Source organism: Denticeps clupeoides, chromosome 5 (assembly GCF_900700375.1).
Source record: "Denticeps clupeoides chromosome 5, fDenClu1.1, whole genome shotgun sequence".
Classification (NCBI taxonomy): Eukaryota; Metazoa; Chordata; class Actinopteri; order Clupeiformes; family Denticipitidae; genus Denticeps; species Denticeps clupeoides.
The window spans coordinates 31,772,560-31,798,181 of record NC_041711.1 but is presented as its reverse complement, the minus strand read 5'-3'; the positions used below and the strand labels follow the sequence as shown (position 1 = coordinate 31,798,181).

The 25,622-nt window shown below is 42.6% G+C and overlaps 4 protein-coding genes across 4 annotated transcripts; 2 read left to right on the top strand and 2 right to left on the bottom strand.

The window, feature by feature from the left end:
- Window positions 1–4,567: 4,567 nt before the first annotated feature.
- Window positions 4,568–9,266, top strand: cmc1 (C-x(9)-C motif containing 1). Its single transcript, XM_028980719.1, has 4 exons — window positions 4,568–4,707; window positions 5,424–5,516; window positions 8,225–8,315; window positions 8,433–9,266. Exons 1-4 carry the CDS (start codon window positions 4,689–4,691, stop codon window positions 8,551–8,553), a joined length of 324 nt encoding a protein of 107 aa, XP_028836552.1. The 5' UTR covers window positions 4,568–4,688; the 3' UTR covers window positions 8,554–9,266.
- A 229-nt stretch (window positions 9,267–9,495) lies between these two features.
- Window positions 9,496–18,489, bottom strand: azi2 (5-azacytidine induced 2). The gene is made up of 8 exons (XM_028980718.1): window positions 18,376–18,489; window positions 17,052–17,274; window positions 16,784–16,900; window positions 16,044–16,143; window positions 15,531–15,667; window positions 14,477–14,538; window positions 13,687–13,817; window positions 9,496–12,502 (listed from the first exon to the last, which is right to left on the bottom strand). The coding sequence occupies exons 2-8, from the start codon at window positions 17,265–17,267 to the stop codon at window positions 12,144–12,146; spliced, it is 1,122 nt and encodes a 373-aa protein (XP_028836551.1). The 5' UTR covers window positions 17,268–17,274; window positions 18,376–18,489; the 3' UTR covers window positions 9,496–12,143.
- A 72-nt stretch (window positions 18,490–18,561) lies between these two features.
- Window positions 18,562–20,076, top strand: LOC114791065 (zinc finger CW-type PWWP domain protein 2-like). Its single transcript, XM_028981587.1, has 5 exons — window positions 18,562–18,815; window positions 18,909–19,071; window positions 19,161–19,281; window positions 19,585–19,673; window positions 19,793–20,076. Exons 1-5 carry the CDS (start codon window positions 18,724–18,726, stop codon window positions 19,889–19,891), a joined length of 564 nt encoding a protein of 187 aa, XP_028837420.1. The 5' UTR covers window positions 18,562–18,723; the 3' UTR covers window positions 19,892–20,076.
- A 686-nt stretch (window positions 20,077–20,762) lies between these two features.
- LOC114790924 (nuclear receptor coactivator 7-like) lies at window positions 20,763–24,770 on the bottom strand. The gene is made up of 5 exons (XM_028981361.1): window positions 24,628–24,770; window positions 24,339–24,461; window positions 22,984–23,136; window positions 22,301–22,473; window positions 20,763–22,223 (listed from the first exon to the last, which is right to left on the bottom strand). Exons 1-5 carry the CDS (start codon window positions 24,694–24,696, stop codon window positions 22,067–22,069), a joined length of 675 nt encoding a protein of 224 aa, XP_028837194.1. The 5' UTR covers window positions 24,697–24,770; the 3' UTR covers window positions 20,763–22,066.
- Window positions 24,771–25,622: the final 852 nt, after the last annotated feature.

Genomic DNA, 25,622 nt, shown 5'->3' with positions numbered 1-25,622 from the left:
CTCTGAAGAAGGCCATCTACCGCTACCGCTCTTATTAAAGGGGCATAATGCAAAGCCAGGGATGTAATTTACTTCCAGCCATTTTCGGGGTGGCTCCTTCGACTTTTTTTTTTTTTGGAAGAAGAAGAGCCTTTATAAAGCTAATAATTATGATGGTGAGTGTACTTGAGCAGGAGCCAAGAAGCCTTTGTCAGGTCTTTTTCGTTTCTGCCCAAGAAGTTTTATTAACATTTCTACTTCAATGCTCAGATGCAGGCAGTCCAAGTTTCCAGCTATGATGTGTTTTCCTGTTTGCGCTCCTTTTTGAAATAAGTCCCTTTTTTTTTTTTTTTTGCTGCAGACCACCGAAGGAAAAAAAAACGTCCCTGGTATAACAAGCTAAGTCACCAAGGCCTGAGGAGATCTTATTGTCCTGTGTCATCCGTCTGAAGAGGTTGCTACAATACATTCTTATCACTGTACAGTACAAAATGTTAAAATGTACCAGCGCACAATGCTGATCAGTGATTTAAAATAACTGTAATAATAATACATTGTTGTTCATGTTATATTGTCATTTAATTCATGGCTATGGTCTTTCTTCAGCAAGATTTAGCGAAATTGTGTCCAGCGCATACCACTGTTAATTTTTTAGATATAAGAGATAATAAGAGTACCACTACTTTATTGACTCTGAAAGAGAAGACACTTTATTGGCCAACAGTTATTGGCACCTGCGCAGATGTGACAACTGGTTTGAAATCCTTCCCTTCCAGGTGTCCTGGCAGAAGTGTATCCTAGTTCTTGCCTTCCAAGACAATTTTAAATGCTCACGATACATCAGGCAATCGGTCAAAATCATCTGCACTGATATTATTGTGCTGAGAGGTATCCCATTACAAAGATTTGTGCTGCTGGACTGTATGTGAAGAGCCCACACATCTTCACTGGCCATTCTGACCTTTGCTGATCACTCCCATGAATTGGTCATTTCATGCGAACATTGGGAGAGAACATCCGCCAAGAGAGAATGAAGCTGGAAATGTCTGCTTTTCAGTTGGTCGCTGATGAGTCTCATCAGCATCTGAATGTTGCCTCCACATTCTCGCGATGCCATAACTTGTTCAACAGTGTGGCGGCAGAGAAGTTTGCTCCTCCACCCAGACCACTCCACCCCTCGCCGCCCCGTCCCGCACTTACGGCTGATTACTCGTAATGTAATTTTAATTAAAAACCACGGTGTCAAAGGGTTTTGCTCGCCTGAGAAGCGGGTCCAGATTGTGGCTCTGTGGCAACCCCTCACTTGGTTCAGAGGAAATGCATCCTGACACCACTGGGGTGCCAAGACCAGCAAGTGCCAAGATAAACAAAAGCTGCTCCTCTTTATAGGGCATGTTATCATGGTGTGTATGGTCATGAAGAGGGTCGACATGGTGAGAACGATGGCGCTAAGCAGAGACCTTACCAGGTGGAAACCAGTGGGTCATATACAACTTGTTTGTTTATTTATTTGTGGCAAATATCTTGATAATCTAATGTGTAGGTTCAGATACACGTTTAAATATTCATATGTTTGTGTTTAAAATTCTGCACACAAACAATAAGTGAGTCAGAATACAGAATATGAAACAATTATGGTAGACGGTAGAAACCTAGAGGGTAACACCAGAAGACCCAGGTTCAAACCCGACCCACTACCATTGTGGCCCTGAGCAAGACACTTAAACCTGATTGTCTCCAAGGGGGGGACTGTCCCTGTCACTACTGATTGTAAGTCGCTCTGGATAAGGGCATATGGTAAATGCCATAAATGTAAACTATAAAGATTGATATAATGTCCCTTCACCATCCTAAATTGCCTGATTTAAAATCACATTTGTCAGCACCTATTTGAAGTCAATTCAAAATATTTCTTTATTACCTTTATATGTTTGCTCTGATTTCACATTTACCAGAAAGACGTGGAAGGAGCCATTGATATAGTTAAGGACATGAACTGGACATACCCACTGTCCATTTGGCCTGGGTGGTGAAGCGTTGGATAAGAGGGTTTAACTTTGTTAACCTTCCCTCTGCCAGGTTCATGGACGCATGCTGTTGGGGTTTATTGGACTTGTAGGTTGGAGTCCAGGCTTTGGCAACCCCTGACAAGAGGGCGATGTGTTGTTATTAAATTCTCCTGTGCATCGCCCCCCTCCTGCCATGGTGTCAGATGGAATAAATAAACACAGAGGTAGCTTCTGGCAGGTGTCGCAGGGCACTTCCTGCTGAGGCAGACAGTTGACTTTTACAGCGCCTTCCAGTGAATATGAAAAAAAAAAGGATTTGAATTTATTTGAATTTGTGAGGAAAATGTAAAATACATTGAATGGAAACAAACAATTCACGTTCAACTTCAGCTCTGAATCAGAATCACGTTCACACACACAAGGAATTTGGTTTCAGCAGTTGTTGTCTCTCAAGCACCATAAATATACATAATACATAGTTAAAAAATATAATACATAAAAAATATATAAATATTTTTTTTTACTTAGATTCACAGACATACACAATAAAACACAATGTGTGAGTGTGTGTGCGCGTGCATATATATTTGGGGTTTTGGTATATATATATATGTATGTATGTGTGTGTGTATGTATGTATGTGTGTGTATATATATATATATATATATGTATGTATGTATGTGTGTGTGTGTGTGTGTGTATATATATATGTATGTATGTGTGTGTGTGTGTGTGTGTGTGTGTATATATATATATAGAAAGTGCAATGCTGTGTGAGTTCATGCTTTGTGATGTTTTAACTAAACTTTCTGTTAGGCGATTGTGGAGTAAAAAATTATGTTGTCTGTGCAAAACCATCACCGTTATTTCTGCATTTGCATTTACAGCATTTACCTTATCCAGAGTAGTGACAGGGACAGTCAGGGTTAAGTGTCTTGCTCAGGGACACAATGATAGTAGTGGTTGGATTTGAACTTGGGTCTTATGGTTCATATGTGAGTGTGTTTCCCACTAGGCTACCAGCCCAGCCCCTACATACCAGGTCTGCAAACTGAATATTGAATTGATGATTTACCATAGCTGACAAGAAACAGGCTGAATGTGCAATTAATTTGTGTTTCTCAATAAGTAAAGAACACATGAACAACATAATATGTTTAGTCTTATGTTTAGTTACAACAAAACTTTTTGCTTGCCAGCAATGATTCCTTAATATCTATTGATTAATATTGATTAATATCTATGATTAATATCTAACAAACAAAGAGAAAATAGAAGAAACGTGACTTGATTGAACCTATTTTACAGCAGACCTTACGTGATGCCACATTTCAGTGGAAACCCAACACCCCCATGCTACCCACATTTGTTTATGACAAAAGACAAGAGCTGGTGATAGACAGGCAAACAAACACACAGACTGTAAGATAAGCACCTTGCATTGATGTGATTTAGCGGAGTCTGTCTTGATGGGTGCGCCTCTTTATAATAAACATGCACATCCTGTGGTTTGCTGTTTGAGGCTGAGCGGCACATGGCCCTGTGGTCAAGTACGTCTTGCACTTTGGTTTGTCAATTGGCATCGTGCACAGGTGGGCAGCTGGGAAACAGCTTTACAGACGCTGTTTGCCTCTTCATGTGCAGGTGCAGTGCAACTGCTGGCGACCCGTAAGCCCAGCACTTTCAGGGTGTTAATCAAGGTTCATTTTTAAATGGACGTGTTACATTTCAATGTAAAACACCTTAGTATTGATTACAAATGTAAAATACCTTCGTATTGATTAAAATATATCATTAAGTTATATATAAACCAACAAAATTCGTATTGCAATAGTATAAGAAACTTCTTCACGCACAAATTTCTTTTTAACTGAGGTGGACACAGTGCCATTATATTATATGTTATATTATATGCAGTTATATTATGGGACAGTGGTGGCCTAGAGGTTAAGGAAGTGGAAAGGAAGTACAAAGCCAAACATGGAGTAGCACCATCCTACACCTCACACTGCACCTCGTATACTCCGAGCCTCCAGTACTGCTCGCCTGGTCCCTCCATCTCAGAAGGTAAAAGGAAGACTCTCATCTAGACTCTTCTCCGTCTTGGCCCCTCGGTGGTGGAATGAACTTCCCCTCGAGGTCAGACCTTCCTCTTTAGAGAATATTTAGATTAACTTGTAACCTTATTATTGTCTGACTCATGTAACTACAACAGAGAGAATAAAAAGGTTGCATTCATCGTTGGGGGTCCTAGTGAACCAGAAATGATCACTTCATCGATGGTAACACGGAAGCACGTTGTAAGTGGCTCTGGATAAGGGCGTCTGCCAAATGCCGTAAATGTAAATGCTCCACGGCGCCCACTGCTCACCTTTCTTGATGGTTAAAAGCAGATGACACGTTTCGTTGCGTCACCGTGTGCTGTGCTGCAGTGTTTCACAATGACAGTCACTTCACTTTCATTATATGTTGTGATATAATATAATATAATATGTGTTTTAATATAAGATGATATAATTATATTATAGTGCGTGATGTTGTATATGACGGTCACTGTACGTGACGTGCGTGGCTTTTCCTGGCCGGACTGCGCATGTCAGGAGGCGCTCCTGCCGCGCGCTGTCGGACGCGGACAAGCGTGACCTCGGCGTGACCTCGTCGCGACCTCGTCGCGGGATCCGCGCGTCGCCGGCGTCCGCAATGGAGGCGTCGAGGCCAGGTATTCGCGTCGGCCGACCCGCGTAACGCCGCGTAACGCTCCGCTCCCGCGACGTGCGCCTTCCGGTGCTAACCCGGCGGCTAACCCGGCGGCTAACGCTAGGCTGCGCCGCGCCGCGGCGTCTGGAGCCGCGCGTCCGTCCCCTTTGGCCCAGCAAAGTTAGCGGCGAGGATTTTCTCTCTTCTCTGAAACCGCTAAATAACACAGCCGCCCTTCCGCTCGCTGCGCGTTTGGCGAAATGCGGCGTTTCAAAATAAAAGTGCCAAACCTGTTATCTTCGGATCCACGACCCCCGAGCTGGAGGGCCACCAGACTAATGCATATTAAATCATTCCCTGTCTTTCCATTCGGGATTGTTACGTGTGGAGAGTTCTAGGTCTTTATCAGTAGTTACAGGGACAGTCCCCCCCCTGGAGACACTCAGGGTTAAGTGTCTTGCTCGGGGACACGATGGTAGTAAGTGGGGTTTGAACCTGGGTCTTCTGGTTCACAGGCGAGTGTCTTACCCGCTAGGCTACTACCACCCTATTTCAGCGATACAGTATGACTTGGTCATTGGAGACCATTATTAATGAACCATGTACAATGGCCAGATGTAGAACCTGCGCGACGTTGCGTGGTATCTGTGTAGGCCCGTTCGTTGTCGTCGCTTATTTGTGCTTTGAGCTCTTTACTAGATATATACGGACGTGCTCAGGATTTCCTCTGGCCCGCAGGAGAGCCCCAGTTGCGTCACGTGGAGACCGACGTGCTGATACCCAAGATGATGAGGGAGAAGGCCAAGGAGCGATGTGCAGAGAAGGTTTTAGGTAAACATTTTTGTTTAAGAATAGTAGTCAGAGTGAAACTGTGTGAAGTTGATGGAGAGCCCTCATCCCCCAACAAATCTCCAGCCTTTCTCCACAGCACATGTACAGTTATGACCATATGTTTATACACACTCACTGTGGTCATGAATTCTGTGCTCCAACACACATCTTAAAAATAAGTAGCTGCAAAAGATTATTATTTAGGATCTTTTGAAGTCCAGAAATATACATAAAAGCTCAATTATAAACTCATGCCTCAATGCATTCTAACTTTTCAAGGCTGTTTTTGCCACATTGCTGTGGTTTGGAAAAAGTGAAGTGAAATGATTGTCACTTGTGATACACAGCGGTACAGCACACGGTGCACACAGTGAAATGTGTCCTCTGCACTTAACCCATCACCCTGAGTGAGCAGTGGGCAGCCATGACAGGCGCCCGGGGAGCAGTGTGTGGGGAAGGTCGGGATTTGAACCGGCAACCTTCTGAATACGGGGCCGCTAGGCCACCAGCTGAGTGGAAATGGGTTTGAATGCTCAGTAATATCCCAGGAATCACCAAGACCCAAGCCTGCAATGAACCGGAATCTGGTAGAACACCAGTGTCACTGCACTGTATCACACGAGGGGGGAAAAACAAAAGCAAACTGGGCCACCTGGTCAGACCCTCCTGAAGAGGACTTGGACTTGTAACCGAGAGGTTGCGGGTTCAAATCCTGAAACGTCCCCACTCACTGCTCCCCGGGCGCCTGTCATGGCAGCCCACTGCTCACCAAGGGTGATGGGTTAAATGCAGAGGACACGTTTCGTTGTGTCACCGTGTGCTGTGCATTACATTCACTTTTTAATGAATCCTTCTTTGGTCGATTGAAATTAACCATAGAGCATGCTTTGGTTTAAGTGGTTAGCTCCTCGAGGACAGGCACCTTCTCGGCCATGTTCAGGCCCCACGCCTGCACCCCCACAAGCAGAAGTAAAGCCCAGCAGCTGCTCAGGTTGGCGGAAACCCCCCCCCCCCCCCCCCCCCCCCCCCCCCGGCTTTCGCACCTCAGTGGGCGTTTGTTCGCCGCGGCAGCAGAATCAGCCGGGTGCTAAATTCTGATTTCCTTTTGCACGTCCCTGTACGCAGGACCTTACTACATCCTGTTTCTTGTGTAACTCATCGCCATGTTCTACAGCTAGGAACCATCTGTATAAACTATCATCATCGACTGGTTCTTCGAATGACTTTCGCAAGGCAAATCCCAGAAAACTGAAGAAAAATGAACTATGGAAGATTAAAAATAGCTGGTCGGGTTCATTTGTGAATGTAGTGGAAATAATGACCAGCTACGCTGGACTTAACGGGAAAGCCAACAGTACGTATAAACAAGAAAAGTAATTGTTAATATTCCGTATGAAGCAGTAGTGAAGAGTCGTCCTTTTACGTGGCATCACTTGGCCCTCGTGCCCACAGCACGTTGACCTCGTCGCCGTGGTCCTCTCCCTCTTCTGTAGCCCCCCTTGCTCCGTCTTTGTTGTCTCCCAGGCTTGTTTAATCTGTGAATCACATCAGTGGTGTAGGTTTCCAGTCCAGCGAGAACATGATTGAGTCTGAAAATCCTTATGCACATAATCAGATGAGATTTAATTGACTTTGGATGCGAACGCCATCCCTCAGCTGCCACTGTTGCTAGGCCAACCGTGAGAGAGAGCGATGTGAAATAGACGGAATAACACGGATCCTGTGGAAGGACACACACACACACACATTTAGCAGAGCATGGCAGTGCAGGTCATGCTGGAACGTTAAAAAAGAAAGCTAAAAAAAAATATATATATATATTTTATTCAAATAAAGCATGCCTGTCCCTTTGGCTTCTTATCAGTTCAATGAGGTGCTCTTTCCAAAGTTATTGTGGGTTTAAACCCATTCCAGGTATTTATTTGTATTTTTTTTGATGTCTTAGTTGTTTTCATGTCCAGGTCTGAAAGATTATTATTCGGCCCTGCACGTCCCGTTTTTGTCAGTCTGTCCTAATTTCTGTGGTGTGTGACGGGTCAAGTGTGACAACACGTTGCTTGTATTAGAGTCTGGGGAGAAGATATAATGACGATTAGATTAGTTTCAGGTTTTTGGTTTCTGAAATTGCTTTTGCTCAATCTCTTCTTTATGCAGATCAAAAAAAAAGGACTCAGTGATCATGCCAATAAAAGTAATTACGTTTAATTTGTAGTATCTGAGGTGTGCAGTCCAATTAATGCTCGACAAAGACCTTAACTTTCAGAAAACAGAGTTTTCTGAAGTGCTGTGTAGGCTTCTTTTCATTTTCTATTTAAACGAGGGTTATTGGACCACCTTGAACCAAACCAGTCCCTCGTAGAGGGCTCCGTGACGGGAGTCCTGTCCCCTGTCCGCTTTTGCAGGCACCCGCTTTAAAAATAAAAGCAGCAGTTTGAAGTTGCCGCGGATATTTTTGCCCTCCAGTGTGAGAAGTGAGGCGACGGAGGTCATTTATTTTCATCTTTGGAGAAAACGTACGTTTTTTTTGACAGATAAGAGGTCTGCGGGTTGCGACCCCATGGGGCCATTTTCTTGCCGCATGCTGTCAGCGTCCAGAAATTGTCACTGGAAGGTGGCTTTTGTGGGTCGTTGCCCCTGAGGCCACAGGTCTTCTTTTTAAACCCATTTCTTTTGTGTGTCCGCTGATTCTGATACCGTCTTGTTTTTAGCGTTTAACCACTGTTGCAAGGAGACGGGCTTTTTAATGGTGTTCAAGTGTCGGGAGGAGAACAGTGCGCTGAAGGAGTGCCTCACACGTCAGTGAGTAACGCTGCGCTGTTCACGCCCAAACACGCGCAGAATCCCATTTCCGTTACAATCATAACCTTATGCTGCTTAAAGAAACAAATTAACATCACTCTTCTCTTCCTGTAACAGCTACAAAGATCCCGCCTTCTTTGAGGAGTGCAAACAGGATTACATCAAGGAGAAGCTGGAGTACCAGACTACGGGAATCCCGGCCAAAAAGAGGAGCCAGAAACTACCGACCAGCATGTAGACGTCTGCCTGGGGGCCGGAGACGGTCAGCAGGGACTTTGCAGGGGGCCGAATCTGCAGCGGACCCAGGGAGGACGAGCAAATGAGCGTTGCATCTCTGAAATGAGCCCGGCCTATTGCTTATTTCTGTGCCGCAGCGAAAGTGGCTTTGTATTCAGTCTTGTTTCAAAATGTAAATCATAAAGCCGCGTCTTGATAAAAATTCATAGAAATTGTTACAAATCACATCTTAGAGATATGATATGTATTCACCAGGGAGAATCCGTGGGGAATAATGTTAAGTCAGATCTGTGTTCTCAGGCATCAAGGGCTGGCAGCCCTTTTGTGATCTGGTTTATTGTTATTATATTTTTTTCTTTTCGTTCATTTGTAAGCAATGTATACATGAAATTATAATGCATGAAACAAAGCCAGTGGGAGATTGGCCTGCTTGAGACATAGCGCCACTAATCATCATCTCTTCCATCAATCGGCACCATAAAGCATGTTGGGGCTTCCACCCTTGTTTAATATCATAGAATAATTCTACGATGTTAATGTGTGTGGTAGTTCAACATGGCCTGTTTCATAGCTTTTCCAAAGTCACAAGAACATATGCTGGACTTGTTACTGCTAATATGAATGATTCTCTCAGACAAGCACCAAAACATGATTGTGTGAGTAAATGCAGTTGTGGAAATACAAATTGACAATTAAATAAAAAAAAAAAAAGAATAGATATAAAGTTGTGACTGCATGTTCATGACCTGCTTTCCGCCGAAACGTATGTTTCAGTGTTGTACACACACAGTTTGTTTGTTTCGTCAAGGTTCTTGGCTGTCTTGTCCACTTTTAAGGGTCCGAACTTCTCCAACCGTAATGCCTGAAATGCATCACACCCCCCTTTCCCCCTTCATCTCTTTTGGTTGGATTCCAAACTTCATAGTAAATGGCTCTCACTGAACATGATCACATTGATTTATTTAAATGTAAATAGTAAATCACAAAGTGTTCAGAGTAATAATCCTAAAATATAGTACACGTGTCTACTGTACATTGCATTTTGGTTCACAAGTCTGGTACAGTTGTATAAGATACAACACTTTTTACAGTCACAAAGGTAAAAACACCAACTGCATCTGTCAATGTAAGTGGCCCTCTGTGCCTTATACACATTTCTGACTTAATGATAGGACTCACATAAACAGGAGAAGGAAATACATCTAGAAATCAATGGAATTTGTTTCTTTAAATACTGGACTGGGTGTCAGGTTGAACCTTTTCTGATGATGTACCAGATTAAAAAAGGACTGTAAAGACATATCTGAGAAAACAAAAAAAAAACATAGTTTCCTTCAATATGTATAAGTCCCGAAAGCCCTCGGTTTGTATTGCTTCCAAAAAACATAGTCCCACACTGCACAGCACATTGCCGAAACAATTCGGCAACTCCCCTCCCCTGAACGTACATGAATCCTTCATACGAGCAGTCGTAGTGAATTCCAGCACAGGTGGGCTTTGCATTTCTTTTTGCAAATGTCACAGCAAATCACATGGACACGGGATTTATGAAGGCTAATTATTGCGAACCTACATCACATTGGGCTGTACTTTTATGGCGGGTGCGTGTGGTACAAATAAAAAGTATTACAAGGGGGCATGTTCAGCGCTGTCACACATATACACTACATCTTCTGTGCCTCAGTAAATGAATGCAAGTGTATGAAAACTTTCCCATCCCAACCACCGCAAGTAGCATGCCAGCTTTTCCTTATTCACTATTTTGTGATGCATCAGAAACTCTTTTAAGATACAGCCTATAAAGAGTAACACATTTTAATGCAACCTGACCACTGATGGAATACCGCTCAACCTTTTCTTTTTGAATGCGTTTTTGTGTTGCCTCCACCTTAGGATGCATTTCAGTGGAACCTTGAATAGGTTCGTACACTTTTGAGCCGCTGCTGACTGAGTAAGGCAGTTTTTTTTTTGTATAATGGAAGCTTTGGAATCGCGTCTAATGATTTCTTGCTTTATATTTCTACAGCTGGGTGCCGACAGGCCCCGGCTGGCTCTACCTACAGGTAATGCTAACCATAAGAAACCGTATCACACATGGAAGCTAAAGCCTGTCTGTATCAATGCACAACAGCACATGATTTATTTCCAGCGTGTCACTTTTGCCCTACAAAAAAATGTGTCAAATTGGAGATAGAAATAACAGTGGCTATAAAATATTTGCCCACATTAAGATGAAAAATGAGAAGAAAAAAAGGAAAATAGCAACTATGTTCTTACCACTGTCAGGAACTTTAAGCAATGCATTCAGGCATGTTTGTCAAATTCAAACATTAAATATCACTGTCAAAAAAGATTCAGATGTACATGAATGTATTGGTTAAATTATAATCATTGCTGTGCTTATGTTCATATTGTCCATTTGCGGTTTTCACATAAATACGTCATGACAAATACAGTTAAATCTGTCATTTTTCAAAACTAAAATGGTCCCTTTATTTCTATTTTTATTCTAAAATATTGATTTCAATTCAATTGAAATGGTTAATCTTAATTTCATATATAACATACAATTTTATATAAAGAACAAAGGCATATGCAATAATGAGGCACATGCATTGAGACAATGAGGGATTTCTCCTGTATTCCTTTCTGTTTCCCATTAAAAACATCATTAAAAAAAAACTTCCATAACGCCAGTTTCTTTTTTTTTTTTTGGTGTTGTTGTTTTATTCCTCTCAACTGTTTTGCTTTCCTTTAAACCTTTTAAGTTTAAAGGGAGTGGAAGGGCCAAAGCACACAGAGCACTAGAGCTCTTACCTTTACAGAGGCAGGTTCAGGCATTGCATGAAGGTGTTCATGAAGTCAGTTATAGTACAGTACAGCTATGGAATTTAATCTCTCGACATTTGTATGCCGTGAAAATATTGAAATATTTATGTATAAATAGAAATAGGGCAGATATAAGAAGTTGAAATGAGGCGGAAGGGGTATGAGGAAAAAGCCATACAAGGTTTTATCTCTTTCAACTTTTACAGACAGGCCTGTGCACTGGCCCTTTTTCTTTCTTTATTTTGTAATTATCAATCATATTTATTATATGTGCTTAATAGTGTAACCAATTAAACAGACTAAAGATATTTGCAATCATTATATGATGCTTTGTGGGACAACATTTATAAATATATAGGAATAATTTGCATAAATTAAAATCAAATTACAAGAACATGGAGTACATTTTATAGCCACTGCATGAGAATTTTTTTTTTTTTTTTTTTTTTAAACCCACATACACATACATACTGTATATACATACTGGAGCGCCTGCGCATACACACACACATACACACACCACACACACCTCTCTCTCTGAACTGTCTGCTTTGAGAAATGCCCTCAGTGTCCATTCAAGTCTTCTGCCCTTTGGTGAACTCTTCAAAATGTTGCTCAAGCACAGGGGCAAGAAATTGGGTAAAGGTTTATGTGGCAGAGGTACAGAGGTATGTCTTCCCAGGTGCTAAGGGTTCAAAGAGAGGCAGAGCTTTTAAGGCAGGTGAGGTGTCTCATGACTGGAAGGGGAGCAGAGTCTCTGTTTCAGTATTGCTGGGCCCAGTCAGCATTGGGGCTCTTAGGCTGTGTTCCTTCCCAGAAGAGAACATCGTTGGGTCTGGGCGGACTGGGAAAAGACCAGGAGCTGTCATCCAAGGATCCCATGCGCTGAGGGGGTGGCAGTGTGACTGCGGGGCTGCCCAGCGGTGCGGGACGTGGGATCGGGCACGGCCCCTGCCAGCAATCTTCCCGTAGACCTTCGAGAACAGGGGGACTGACTGGAGGGGCAGAGCGCCCGGAGCTGGAGGGGATGGGCGGGGCACTGGGGGGCCGAGGCACTGTGACTCGCACTGTCTGGTTCTTCTCCACATCATCCAGGCATTGCACAGGAACGGTTGAAGCAGCTGAAAAGGGAATGATTCTTATAGAAAACAATGTCTAAGGGTTTCATATGAAAACTGAATACCGATGCTGTTATCCAGAACCGCCATTACCATTGTGTTCTTGCTGACTGTTCCCCTGGGGTGACACGTGGTCATAGGAGTCAAAAGGGCACAATGGTAATCGTATAAAGAATGGCTTTCAAACGAGCTGGTCAAATTCTCGTACAGCTACCTGAGAGATTACACGATTTAACCACTCACCACCACCACCTCCACCACCACATATCTGTGCAATTAACACTACTGAAAACTAGAACTGTATCAGTAGAGCGATCTTTCCATGTTATTCTTCACACAGTCAAGCGCTGTGTCCTGTATTAATGAACACATGCAGTAAAGAGGTGAGTAGAATGTTAATCAAACAAACGTGGTTCCTATGATCATTAAAACCTGGAAAAGTTGTGTAATTTGGGAAAAAAAAGAATTTTCCAGGCCATGAATAGTTTTGGAATATGAAATAAACAAATTGACTCATGGAAAGGTCCTTGAATCTGATTGACACATTAATGTGTAATGAAGGACATAGTTCCCGTAAGACTTCATGAGATGCTTTCAAATTCCAGCACAAACTTGGAGGAAGAAACACTGTCGTTTAAGTTGTCATTTGTTTAGTTTAACAAGTTTCTCGTAAATTCTTCACATTTGGTCATGAAAATTTGCCTTAGAGTAATTCGGAAGAGTCATAAAAATTGTTTAAGAACCCTGAAAAAAAATATCTCCATTCATTCTTGAATACAAGACGATGAAATTCCCAAAAGAGTAAATGCTAGTGCGTGAGCCCTGAGAAACACAGCCAATTAAGACATTTTACTGAGAAATAAGAGCTGTCAAGAAAATGGAGAAGTATCAGAAGAAAATCTGAAGATTACTTACTGGCTCATAATGCCTGTTAATGTTCTGATGCTAAAGGGGAATTAAATATGTTAATGGTGACTTCACAACACATTGGGCTCTATACGCTGTGTTCAAACACTATTTAAAATTTAGCCACACAGTCTTGTCCATTCAGAAACCCCAATGTTTGTTTGTTTACACATATATATTTGTTAATTTTCGCTCTCAGCAAATCCTACAGTTATGTTATATTTCACGAAACATTCACTAAATTCAGGTGTGGCTTCATGCTTGGTGTTACATCCGCTCACCTCTTCTGTTTACTGAAGGAATTGGTTTGTCTCGGAGTTTCCTCAACAGGTTTTTCTGTAACTTTGCCACTGTGAGCAGATGGGCCATCTCGCTGCAGAGGTCTCCATAAGACTTCATAACAGATGCCTCCCTATAACACAGAATTTTTAGTGTAGTAGTTCATTTCCTGTTAACTACAGAGCATTTCAATAAAATAAATAAACAAACAAAAACATATGTAAACATTCACTGATCAAGCTTATACACTTACATTTACAAATTATCAAATGTCTTACTTTTGTTCATTTACATTATTCATCATTGGCAGGACTTGATTCATTAATTAATGGGCAGTGGTGGCCTAGCGGTTAAGGAAGCCGACCCCGTAATCAGAAGGTTGCCGGTTCGAATCCCGTCCCCACACACTGCTCCCCGGGCACCTGTCATGGCTGCCAACTACTAACCAAGGGTAATGGGTTAAATGGAGAGGACACATTTCACTGTGTGCATCGTGTGCTGTGTTGCTGTGTATCACAATGACAAATCACTTCACTCTCATCATCTTTCATTTTAATTTAAAAGTGGCTTTAGGATGCCCTCTAGTGGAAATGCTGTGGTCCATGCAGGTTGACTTATCAATACATCAATCCATTTTCAAAGTCTTAGATTCACACTTTACGGTGTTTTACAGTACACATGCCCATGGTGACATTCCCCCTCTCACTTAACTGCAGAACCAACATTACACCACATATGACAGAACTCAGTAGATTCCATTACATCAGGTTTCGTGTGTCACTATTCACTCACCTGTCGTCTGACAAACCATCCTGCATCCGTTCACCGTCAGAAACAGCCTTTCCAGGGCTATGCTGTTCAGTGAAGGAATAAGAAAAATGAGACCAGATGAAATACTGAGATATTTATGATAAACATTATGCATTAAGAGAAATACCACACATAACCATGTTTGTTACATACATGTTTAATTCCTAAAGTATACATTGTCATTTCTTCAGAAAAAAAAAATTTAATCTCTAACAGTCATGTGACAAGTTCACAAAAAAGCACCTTTAAAAACAAACAAAAAAAAAAAGTTGTGCCCGTAACACTCGCTTTGTGAAAGGAAAACCCCGAAACGTGACAGTACAAGTTATGGCAAAGTGGCAAAACCGGTATTTCATACACTGGGCTGTACATGCACAGAATGTGGAAGTAATATAAACCTTCCTGAAGGTTGGTCCTTTTCATGTGCAACTTCTACTTGTCGAGGTGCTGTGCTCAGTGTTTCTGCTTCGTAAAAACATAATAATCCAAAACAATATGCTTTATTATATCTGGCTGTTCTACTCCCCCCACCCCATCTGCATGTAAATTGTTACGTATTTTTTTTATCATTCATTCATTACTTACCTTTCTCTTGTAAATTTATAACGCTTACACTTGACTGTTACAAGACTGTTTCTTGTAATAAATTATATTGCTAATTTATTTTCTTCTTTTATTAGCTTTGTTTATTTGAAATTAAGATGAGTACTTTTTTTGTCATTGTAATGTTGTCCCTGCGTTTACTTGCATTTGATAAGTAAAACTTAACCTGGAAGTAAATTTGTTGAAATGTGTATGGTTTTGCCGAACCCTTAAAACTCCTCATGAATTTCTAATGATAAAAAATGTATGCTTTACTTACATGTTGGCACAATGGAATATTACACACCGTGAACAAATAAGATCCAAATTAATGAAAATGTTCAATGACTGCAAATGGTGCATCTTTTCATTTGAGTTTCGAATGTGTCTCTGAATACATGTAAAACGCAGCATTGTGCACTGTACTTATGTGACCTCTCCACGTGACACCTACCATTACGCATTTTTCCTGCAGCCGTCGACATTCCAGCTGCACTTTCCCCAGCTCCTCCTCTAAAGCATGAATCTTCAGCTCGCTGGTCACTTTCTCCACCTCCCAGTTGTCCTGCGCATTGTTCAGATTCCTCATCACTGAAGAGAATGCAAAGCCGCACATCACCCAGCTGTACACGCGTGGAGTTACAGTAAACTGAGGTTTCTTGACAAGTTAGCGGTTTTGGGCAGGAGGATCTTTACAAGCAACGTGCTTTCCAAGTGGATGCACAATCCCAGCCCAGCACTGTATTTACAAAACCACAAATGAACCTCACAGATGACCGTTTCACAAAACGGGAACACTGCAGGTAATCACGGCCTTGCCGTCACTGTCAAATATATGTCCAAGTATTCGAGCGACGTTCCATTCTTTCACACAAGTATAAATTCAGAAAAAGACATGAATTATGTTGATTTTATCAACATAACATTATGTTAAGTTGTTGATTTTCCTGTAAGGCTCTGGTGGTACCTTGACTGGTCTCCAGTTCTGACCTCAGCTGCAGAATCTCGAGCTCTTTGGTCTGCAGCTGTTCATTCAGGTGTTTTTCTGACTCGCTTTTTTCCTTCTTCTGTTAGGGTACACAGATAAAACCGCGGGTGCATTAAATTACATCACATTTTTCAGCTCTAAAAGGACTCATCCGATGTGAAAGTGAAGTGATTGTCATTGTGATACACAGCATGCGGTGACACGACGAAATGTGTCCTCTGCCTTTAACCCATCACCCTTGGTGAGCAGTGGGCAGCCATGACAGGCGCCCGGGGAGCAGTGTGTGTTGACGTTGCTTTGCTCAGTGGCACCTTGGCGGTTTGGAGATCCTTCCTTGCCGGCTAGGCCACCACTGCCCCGTAAAGGTCATGTGGAGTCAGCTGTGAAGCTGATGGTCCTTAAAAGCTAGGCTACCAGTGCCCCGCTGTAGACAGCCCATGCATTTCTCTGATATTTAGTACAAATTTCTACATTTTTATGTAGTGCCAAACCCTACATCCTGAAATAAAAGGTTGTGGGTGTGTGGGGGTTAAACGTGTCCTCTGATTTTAACCATCACCCTTGGTGAGAGGTGGGCAGCCATGACAGGCGCCCGGGGAGCAGCGTGTGGGGACTTGGATTTGAACACGCAGCCCTTTGGTTACGAGTCCGCTTCCCTACCCGCTAGGCGGCCACCGCCCCCCTCCTACTGTACATTCAATTAACATCCAATTACGTACCACCTTGTTCAGCTCCATCTGCAAGTCCTCCTTTTCAATGTAAATTCCTCTGTATGCACTGAACGCTTTATTCACGTACTGTGGCCCTTCTGAAGGCGGGGCCTCATGCCTGAACAGCTGCAGCCAGAAACAGAAACAGCGCTGTAATAAACGTCTCGAATTCACCTTTGCTCTCACAATAAAGAAAGATTGATTTGCGAGACGTGCGCGCTATCAATTGAATCTTTACGATCGGCTTACTGGGACGGCGTGAAAGGCCCACACTGACCTTATCTTCCAGCTGCTTGACTCTCTTCCTGAGCAGCATGTTCTCTCGCTCTGTGTCTCTCAGGCGCTTTTTGATGTCCTCGTATGCAGTGACCAGGGCGAAGTGAGAGGCCACCGACTCGTCGCCGGCACACACGGACACGGGACTCTCCGCCGCGCCGTACGCCGTCTCATGCTTCAGGATGCAGATGTCGTCGTCCACAACAAGGGGCTCCATGGCCAGACTTCGTGACACCGAAAAAAATGACACCTTCATGAAGGCAGCGCATTGCTTTGCACGCTTTTGCCCTGCTATTATGAACAGTTACAGTACAGGACAAAAGTTGACACACCTTCTCATTCAACGTGTTTTCTTTATTTTCATGACCATTTACGTTGGTAGATTCTCACTGAAGGCATCAAACTATGAATGATCATATGTGGAGTTACGTACTTAACAAAAAGTGGAGACCTGACCTCCATAAGTCACCGGACCTGAACCCAATCCAGATGGTTTGGGGTGAGCTGGAACCCAACAAGTTCTAAACACCTCTGGGAACTCCTTAAAGACTGTTGGAGAACCATTTGACGACCTCTTGAAGCTCATCGAGAGAATGCCAAGAGTGTGCAAAGCAGTAATCAGAGCAAAGAAACTAGAATATAAAACATGTTTTCACTTATTTCACAGTTTTTCGTTAGGTACAGAACTCCACATGTGTTCATTCATAGTTTTGATGCCTTCAGTGAGAATCTACCAACGTAAATGGTCATGAAAATAAAGAAAACACGTTGAATGAGAAGGTGTGTCCAAACTTTTGGCCTGGACTGTACATTGAATTTGACACGGGACGTTGTTCGTTTGCACGGCAAGACCCACTTTCAAAACTGCCAGACGCAAAGCATTAAGTCATGGGTCGCGACGGTGGTCTACCATCTTTCATTTAAAAAAAAAAAAAAAAGAAAGGAAGGAAAGAACGAAAGAGAAAGGAACAGCAGCAAGGCCGTGGCAGCGCAATACGACGGCGAGAGAGTGGTTGGTAGCAGCCTAGCGGGTAACACGCTCGCCTATGAACCAGAAGACCCAGGTTCAAATCCCACTTACTACCATCGTGTCCCTGAGCAAGACACTTAACCCTGAGTGTCTCCAGGGGGGGACTGTCCCTGTAACTACTGACTGTAAGTCGCTCTGGATAAGGGCGTCTGGTAAACGCTGTAAACGTGTTGTTAGGAAAGCAGCCGAGTTTCCGGGGGCGGCGGCGTCGTTATTTCGCGGCTGATGTTGCCCCGAGGAGGAGGGAGCCGGGAAAGGCTCCGGAGGAGAAGGAACGCCGCGGTCGGCCGCTCACCCTGTTCGCGCCGCCGGCGGGGAACCGGGCGTCCGAATCCGCAGGAGAAGCCCGGCGGTCACCGAACAAAACACGAGCCCGCAGCCGCCGTCATCCGGCAAAACAGAAAGCAGGAAGTGCGCCTGCCGCGATCACTTCCGGCGGAAGGAGATGTTCTTCTTTTTCTTTTTTTTTTTTTGAGAGAATATTCCACAATGGAACGTTGGCTGTAATTTTTTTTAGAGTTTTCTGTCAATATTTCGTTTGCTAAACAGGGTTTTTTTTCCCCACCCGAATTTGCAGCCGTTAAAGGTGAACTGCGACCTCTGACCTCCTCGCACCCTCGCGTGTGGCGTCTTGTCGAGCAGGATGGGCCCTGTGGATGGAGGCAGGCTCTGCAGAACCGACCCCGCGCTGCCCCTCGGCAGTCTTGTGGTAGTAAAAACACCCAGAAGACCCTGGTGACTGCCCGGCTTTTGTTTTCTAAATCACTGCCAGACATTTGGTGGGAGCCCGAATGTTCCTGGCTATCGGCGGTGTTCGTTGGTTTGCAGGTGGCCGGCAATATTGAGTCGAGACCCTGCGTTTGAGGAATATGTGATGTATGACGGTGGAGGACGTGTTAGGATGTACCACGCAGAATTGCTAGGGACGCCTCGCAGAAGCGTGTGGGCCTTGGCGCAGAATGCCGAGCTCTACCACACTGTGTCCACCAGCGTAAGACTGAGCTGTAGATGTGTGTTGAAGTGTTCTTAACTGCTATGGAGTTAATAAACATGCCGGTTGTATTATTATTTTTTTATAAGACCAACAGATTGAAATGTGCACTGAGGAGGTCTTATGAAGTGGCAGTGGAAGAGGCAGGAAATCTCAGAAACGTGGACTGCGAAGGAAGGCTGCTCATGTGCCACTTCAAGCCGCTAGACTGTAAGTTCATTCGAAGAACACCATAAATGTCCCAACGTGTACAACAAATATTTTTCAGAGCCATTGAATTCTTTAGTGAAATCACACTTTGTGGTCCATGTGTTGGTCAATAGATCACTGTGAAGATTTTATTCTCCTCTTTTTGCCACATAAAAATATACTAGTTTTGAGATCTATTAATGGTATAATTGTAATAGTGGACACCGATGCTCCATCTGTGATTTAGTTTTTAAATATATGAGTAGTGATCAGGCAGAAGATTTCATGAATTCTTGGTGTATGCACATCTTTTGTTTTGGGCAGTGCTCTCTCACGGTGTGAAACTAATGTCTGAAATTGAAATTATGATCAGACAGTGTACTTCAAAGCAGCAGACATCAAACATGCACCAGGTAATTCATTTAATTTCTTCAAAAATATACATGAAAAAATGTTGCAGATATTAAATGAATAAATATTATTTTTTTTGTTTTTTTTTTTTGTTTTTTTTTTTTTTACTGATATTCATTAGGAGTCCAAGACTGAGGACATAGAGATATGTGATTCTGTTATTATTGAGGGCTTCAAATTTCATAGTGCAACTTGTCCAGAGCACTTAACATTTGCTTAAAACTCAGCAAACCTATCTAAGGATGTTAAACATTAAACTTCAAATCATATACATCATACAGAGGTTTTGGCTAGTTGAACACAGTTTTGTTAGCAGCATTTTAGTTTGTTAAACTATCTCAAGGTGGCGCTAAAGTGCTGTTGATTTGTTGGCCCCTTGTTTAATGATTGCCACACCAAGCTTAATAATCACACAAACTGTGAAATATTTCATTAAAAAAAACTTTTAAACATTTAAACCCCTTTGGCTCATTGATTGCACCACGCACTGCACCTCGCACTCTCCGACCTTCCAGTACTGATCGCCTGGTCCCTCCACCGCTGAATGTATGAGGAAGACACACGTCCCTGTCTTGGCCCCTCGGTGGTGGAATGAACTTCTCCTCGAGGTCAGAACAGCACAGTCACTGAGTATTTTCAAATGGCATCTTAAGACCGTCCTCTTTAGAGAATACTTGTAACTTTCCCATAGTCTGACTTATGCAAGAATAAACCACAACAGAGTGAAATAAAATTATTGTATTCATGGTTGGATTCCAAGTGAACCAGAACTGACTACTTCATTGATGGGAACATGGAAGCACGTTGTAAGTCTCTCTGGATAAAGGCGTCTTCCAGATGCCATAAATGTAAATGTATCAGTGCCTCTGTGATATATGACACCATGTAGTTTGCACAGAAAGGACAAAGGATGATGAGGATTATAATGATGAACCCTTTATTGCTGCTGCAATATACCATGTCAACAGTAACAAGTAGTACTGAAAAGTCTGGCCATACCCGACCATACATATGCACAACACAGTACCACATTAGGGGGGGTGGACATGTCAGGAAGATAAGGGATAAGATCAGAAAAGCAGGCGGGGGTTACATGAAGAGAGAGGAAAAAAAAACACCTAGGCAACATAAGCACATAGACTCAACACAACATAAAAAAGTGAAAGTCATTTGCAACAGGGGAGAGGAAATAAAACCCATTGCAGGCTCAATCTGCCCTGGAAGGGGGTCGCTTTTTTTTTGTGCCCCAAGTTTTTTAGTGGAGTGTTTCCTTGTGTGCGGAAAGGGTCAAAGTGTGGGGCTGTCAAAGCCCATTGTATGTGACAGTAAGCAACTCGGCACAAGGAAGCAGAGCAGACTGCAGCGTAGCAGGACATCAGGGAGCATGAAGGTGGAATGCGGCATGGGACTCTGGAGGTACTGCACTCGCAGCACGGAACTCGGGCAGAAATCAGCATGTAAAAAGGGGTCACGGCAGGGGGAAATCTCAGTTCAAGCAACAGATGGCAACACGGGATCAGAACAGGGGTTGAGAAACACCAGTTTCGTGGAGCTGAGGCCATGGTCAGGAACCAGCAAGTGTGAGAAAGAATGAGGGAATAAACTATTATAATTTAACTACAATTACTATTTGTGATTGGTTTGAAGGCACAACGTACTAGATACAAATCTAATACTACAAGAGTTGGCAACAAATTTCATAATTGATTCGTAATGGATTATTTAAAAAAAGGACTTTAGTTGAGTGCAGAGTGCACTGATACCTGCAGAGTTCGGCACCTCATAGACAGAACAGAGCAAAAAAAAAAAAATAATTGTTAGTTGCAGCCCTACAACATACAGTGCACATAACAAAATGTGACCTCAGAATGTCACCCAGTCAAGCAGTAGGCAGTAGGGTGCCCAGGTAACAGACTGTTTAGTGGAATTTAACCTACATCCACAATCTTATCTACTAGGCCACCACTGTCCCACAATCCTCTCTTTATTTTCTTTATTTCTACATGTTCAGCTTTTTAAAGGGATAATCTAATAATAATACAGGTTCCTTGAGCAAAGGTGACACATTTTGAATGGTTGTGAACCTGCTATACGGTTTGACATGCTAGTCCATTAACATAGCCCATTAACATAGGAGAAGTTTTTTTGATTTTCATATGAGATGTCTGCCATTTTCATTATTGGGCTATTAATGGCCATTTGATTCTGACTGAGTTAGGGTTTTAATGAGCACATTCTGGCACATTCTCCACAGTTAAACACCACGAGCAATGTAATACATATAAAAAGGACCGATGCATTTCTGTGAGTCAAACAGAATCACAAGTGATGCCTTAGTGTTAACACAGGCACCTGGTTTAAAGCCATATTTATGTACCTTTTGAAACTGACACTTTTACACCAATGCAGGTTTGCTGTACTCAAAAGTCCACACTTCAAGCTCCTGCACTGTAAAATCATGATGGGGCAACAGCGGTACATTGTGGAAGGTATGGCAAGAGAAGCTTGAACCCTGGTGCAAGTCAGCATCCAGCCAGAGGCCAAAGCGCCCCCTGCAGGAAACAAGACACAGACATGACGGTGCACAGGGTGTTTTTCGTGTAATCAGTGTGATTTGCTGAATACTCACCCCCCTCCGCCCATCTGTAGAGAATCAAGGAAGCCTTTCACGAAGTAGCAATTTTCTCCGCTCCACCTAAAGATGCTAAAATGTGGACTGAAGGTGTAGAGGAAAGTCTCCCCCGTCCCATAGCAGCATTCACTCACCCTGAATGGGTGTGATGAGAAGGCTCCAAAAACCTGCTATTGATACAGAAGTTGTCGCTGAGATGCACTGTCCAGTACATCTAGGATAAAGCTGCAAGTGTTTGACGAGAACGTGTTAAGAGTCATACGGGTATGTATCCCTAAATGTATAATACACACCGAACAGCCACAGCTAAGAAGGCAAGCTGACAGAAGCAATGTTGGGAAATGCTCCACCATGGAAATGATATTCCCTGAAAGCAGTGGTCTCTTTCAACAAGATAATGTTCCCTGCTACACTGCAAAAAAAATGGCTCAGGAATGGTTTGAGAGTTTGACTTGACCTCCAAAATATCCAAACAGGACTTATTCATATAATTTATAATACTTAAAACACCTGCTACTGATCTGTCTTTGTTCCAGATATCACATAATATTTTTTCAAGGTCTACTGGAATCAATGCCTCGATTGGTTGGAAGTAAAGGTGGGACATGTTCAGTATTACATACGTGGATATAATGTTATGGCTCACTGGTGCACAGCAGAAACTTCAGAATAATAATTACCTGGTTGTCCATGTCTTTGATAGCCAGGAGAACCGGACTGTCTATGCTGGCCATTCTCCTGTAGAGGGTCTTCAGGCTTGTGCCGTGCTCGGCAGTACTGTACACCAGGCGCCATGAATGTACCTGTATCCGTGCAGGCAAGTGTTTCACCAACTGCAGGAATGGAAAAAATGAAATGCTTATACAGTTCATAATTACAGTGAGGCTCCATACAACTGATCACCATAAGGAGACTGTGGCAAAACGAACACATGCAACCAAACTGTGCAGAACAGGAATTATGTCAACAGTGAGAACACAAAACAAAAGTTTCCCAGTGAATGTAACTGTGAAGGACGGCCAAGAGAGGAGGCATAAATCAAAAAAAAGAAAAAACTATGCACACATTTTCCACCACATGAAAAGTCTAACTACTACTACTACTGAAACAACAAGATCAAAATCCTTCCCCCAACAAGATAATAAACAAGATTCCCTCAAATTCACGATAACTCCAATTCCATACATACACTGTTCGTACAGACAGATCGCCAGTATTGGGCACAACAGCCAACCATCAGACAATCCCCCCTGTAACTAATGAAACATGGTATCATCCAATGGTTTCTGTTTGGCTGCGCCCTGGATGAATTCATATCTGTAACTCTGCTTTTGCTCGAATAAATGAACTTTGTGGCTCCACTCTTTGTTTCATTACCTTGTTACCATTAGCTGGGACTTTAACAACAGTTAATCCCCATATATACTCATACACAGATAACAATTGGAGTATGTGGGGGCAAAATGGTCATTGTAGCAGTTGCACAGGTCTCCATAACAGAAACACTACATAAAATAGAATACATTTCAGTATCTCAAAAAAATCACCTTCCTGATATGAATTTAGATGCTTCTTGACATTAGTTTCAAAAAAGCACCCACTTAGCATCACTGGCAGGTTGAATTCCAAAGAGTGATGACATTTTAGTGTCAATGAAATTATATTCAGGTTATGACTTACCTCTAAAAGTCTTATCCTCCATATCCATGCATCTTAAACTAATTTCCATATTGAACTATCCAACTGAGTGCAGTGATGCTCATATTAGGTCAAACATGACATGGTGCAAGTCATTAAACACACATTCATCTGTCACTGCAACAGGTATAATATCGTAAAACAATTCTGTGTCAAGCTCTTACCTATCAAGTTATGTAATCTATCATAATTCCAAACCCAATATACACAAGAATGACAAGTCCCACAATCCTCTTCTGTATACATCTGACATTGGCGGCGTATGAACATTTAGTCTCAGCAGAAATCGGAAAATCTGATTAGGGTTTGTCTGCATTCTCTAAAAATAAACACTCACGCTTTCAATATGGTGGTCTTCTAATATGTGGCTTGGATTTTTCAGTTTTGGCTGTAGGACGTCAGGTTCTTCATCCTCATAGCTACAGACGCCCTGCCTGTCCTGTTCTCCAACAGTGATGATCTAGAAAAGACAACAATCACATTCATTCACTGCCTTTCTCTTTTGAACGCTTGCTTTATATGAGTGAAAGTCATATTTTATAATGTAGAACTTCAGTGAAAAACATGGAATCAGAAAAACTATTTAATTTTCCTTTTTTTTTTTTTGCTAAAGTATCCCAACACACCTGTACATATGGCTCATCGCAGTTTTTAGTTGTGTAGAGGATCATCGTATTTTGTGGTAAAGGTCTCATGATAGCCGAAGTGCAAGGACTACAACGCGCCGAAGTACTCCTCACACGTGCAGCATGAATTGTGCCGGCCTGCATAAATCCCACCGGCACACTGCTGGTGCTTTCAGTTTCATTTCTCTTTAAAAAGGCGGAAGGTTCGTTATCTGTGAACAGGAAGGGTGACCGAGTATGGATGTGGGGTGCAGTTAATCAACAACACCTATTCAAATACAGATTTTCCTTGACAACAGCCCTCATAATTTATTAAGAGTGTTCCAGCTTGCTTTACCTAAGTGGTAACCGTTGTATACCAGTGTTTATACAACGTTGTATACATGTTTTGAGCTCCTTCTTCCATTTGATGTTAGAACATTTTTCCCCATAACAATTTCAGGATTTATTATCTTCGTAAAGAATCTGAAAATCCGCAAAAGAAGATGTGCAAATGCTGAATAAACACAACTAAAAAGCCAAACATAAGGTAATTTGGCATGAAAATTGCATGCAAACATAAGACAGGACATTATAAAACACATATTGACAAATCTTTACTACATAGGGAAGGGTTTATGATTTGTACTCCATACTATTAAGTAAAACCAGAGAATTACAAGCAAAGGAGATCTTCCAGAGATCCAGTGGTGGCCTAGCAGTTAAACAAGCGGCCCCGTAATCAGGAGGTTGCCGGTTCGAATCCCGATCTGCCAAGGTGCCACTGAGCAAAGCACCGTCCCCACACACTGCTCCCCGGGCGGCTGTCATGGTGCCCACTGCTCACTCAGGATGATGGGATAAATGCAGAGGACAAATTTCACTGTGTGCTGTTCTGCTGTGTATCACATGTGACAATCACTTCACTTTCATTCTAGCACATTTATTTAACAGGTCAAAACAGAACAATCTAACATATAGAAGATTGTCTTTTGATTGTGCCTTAATTCTCATGA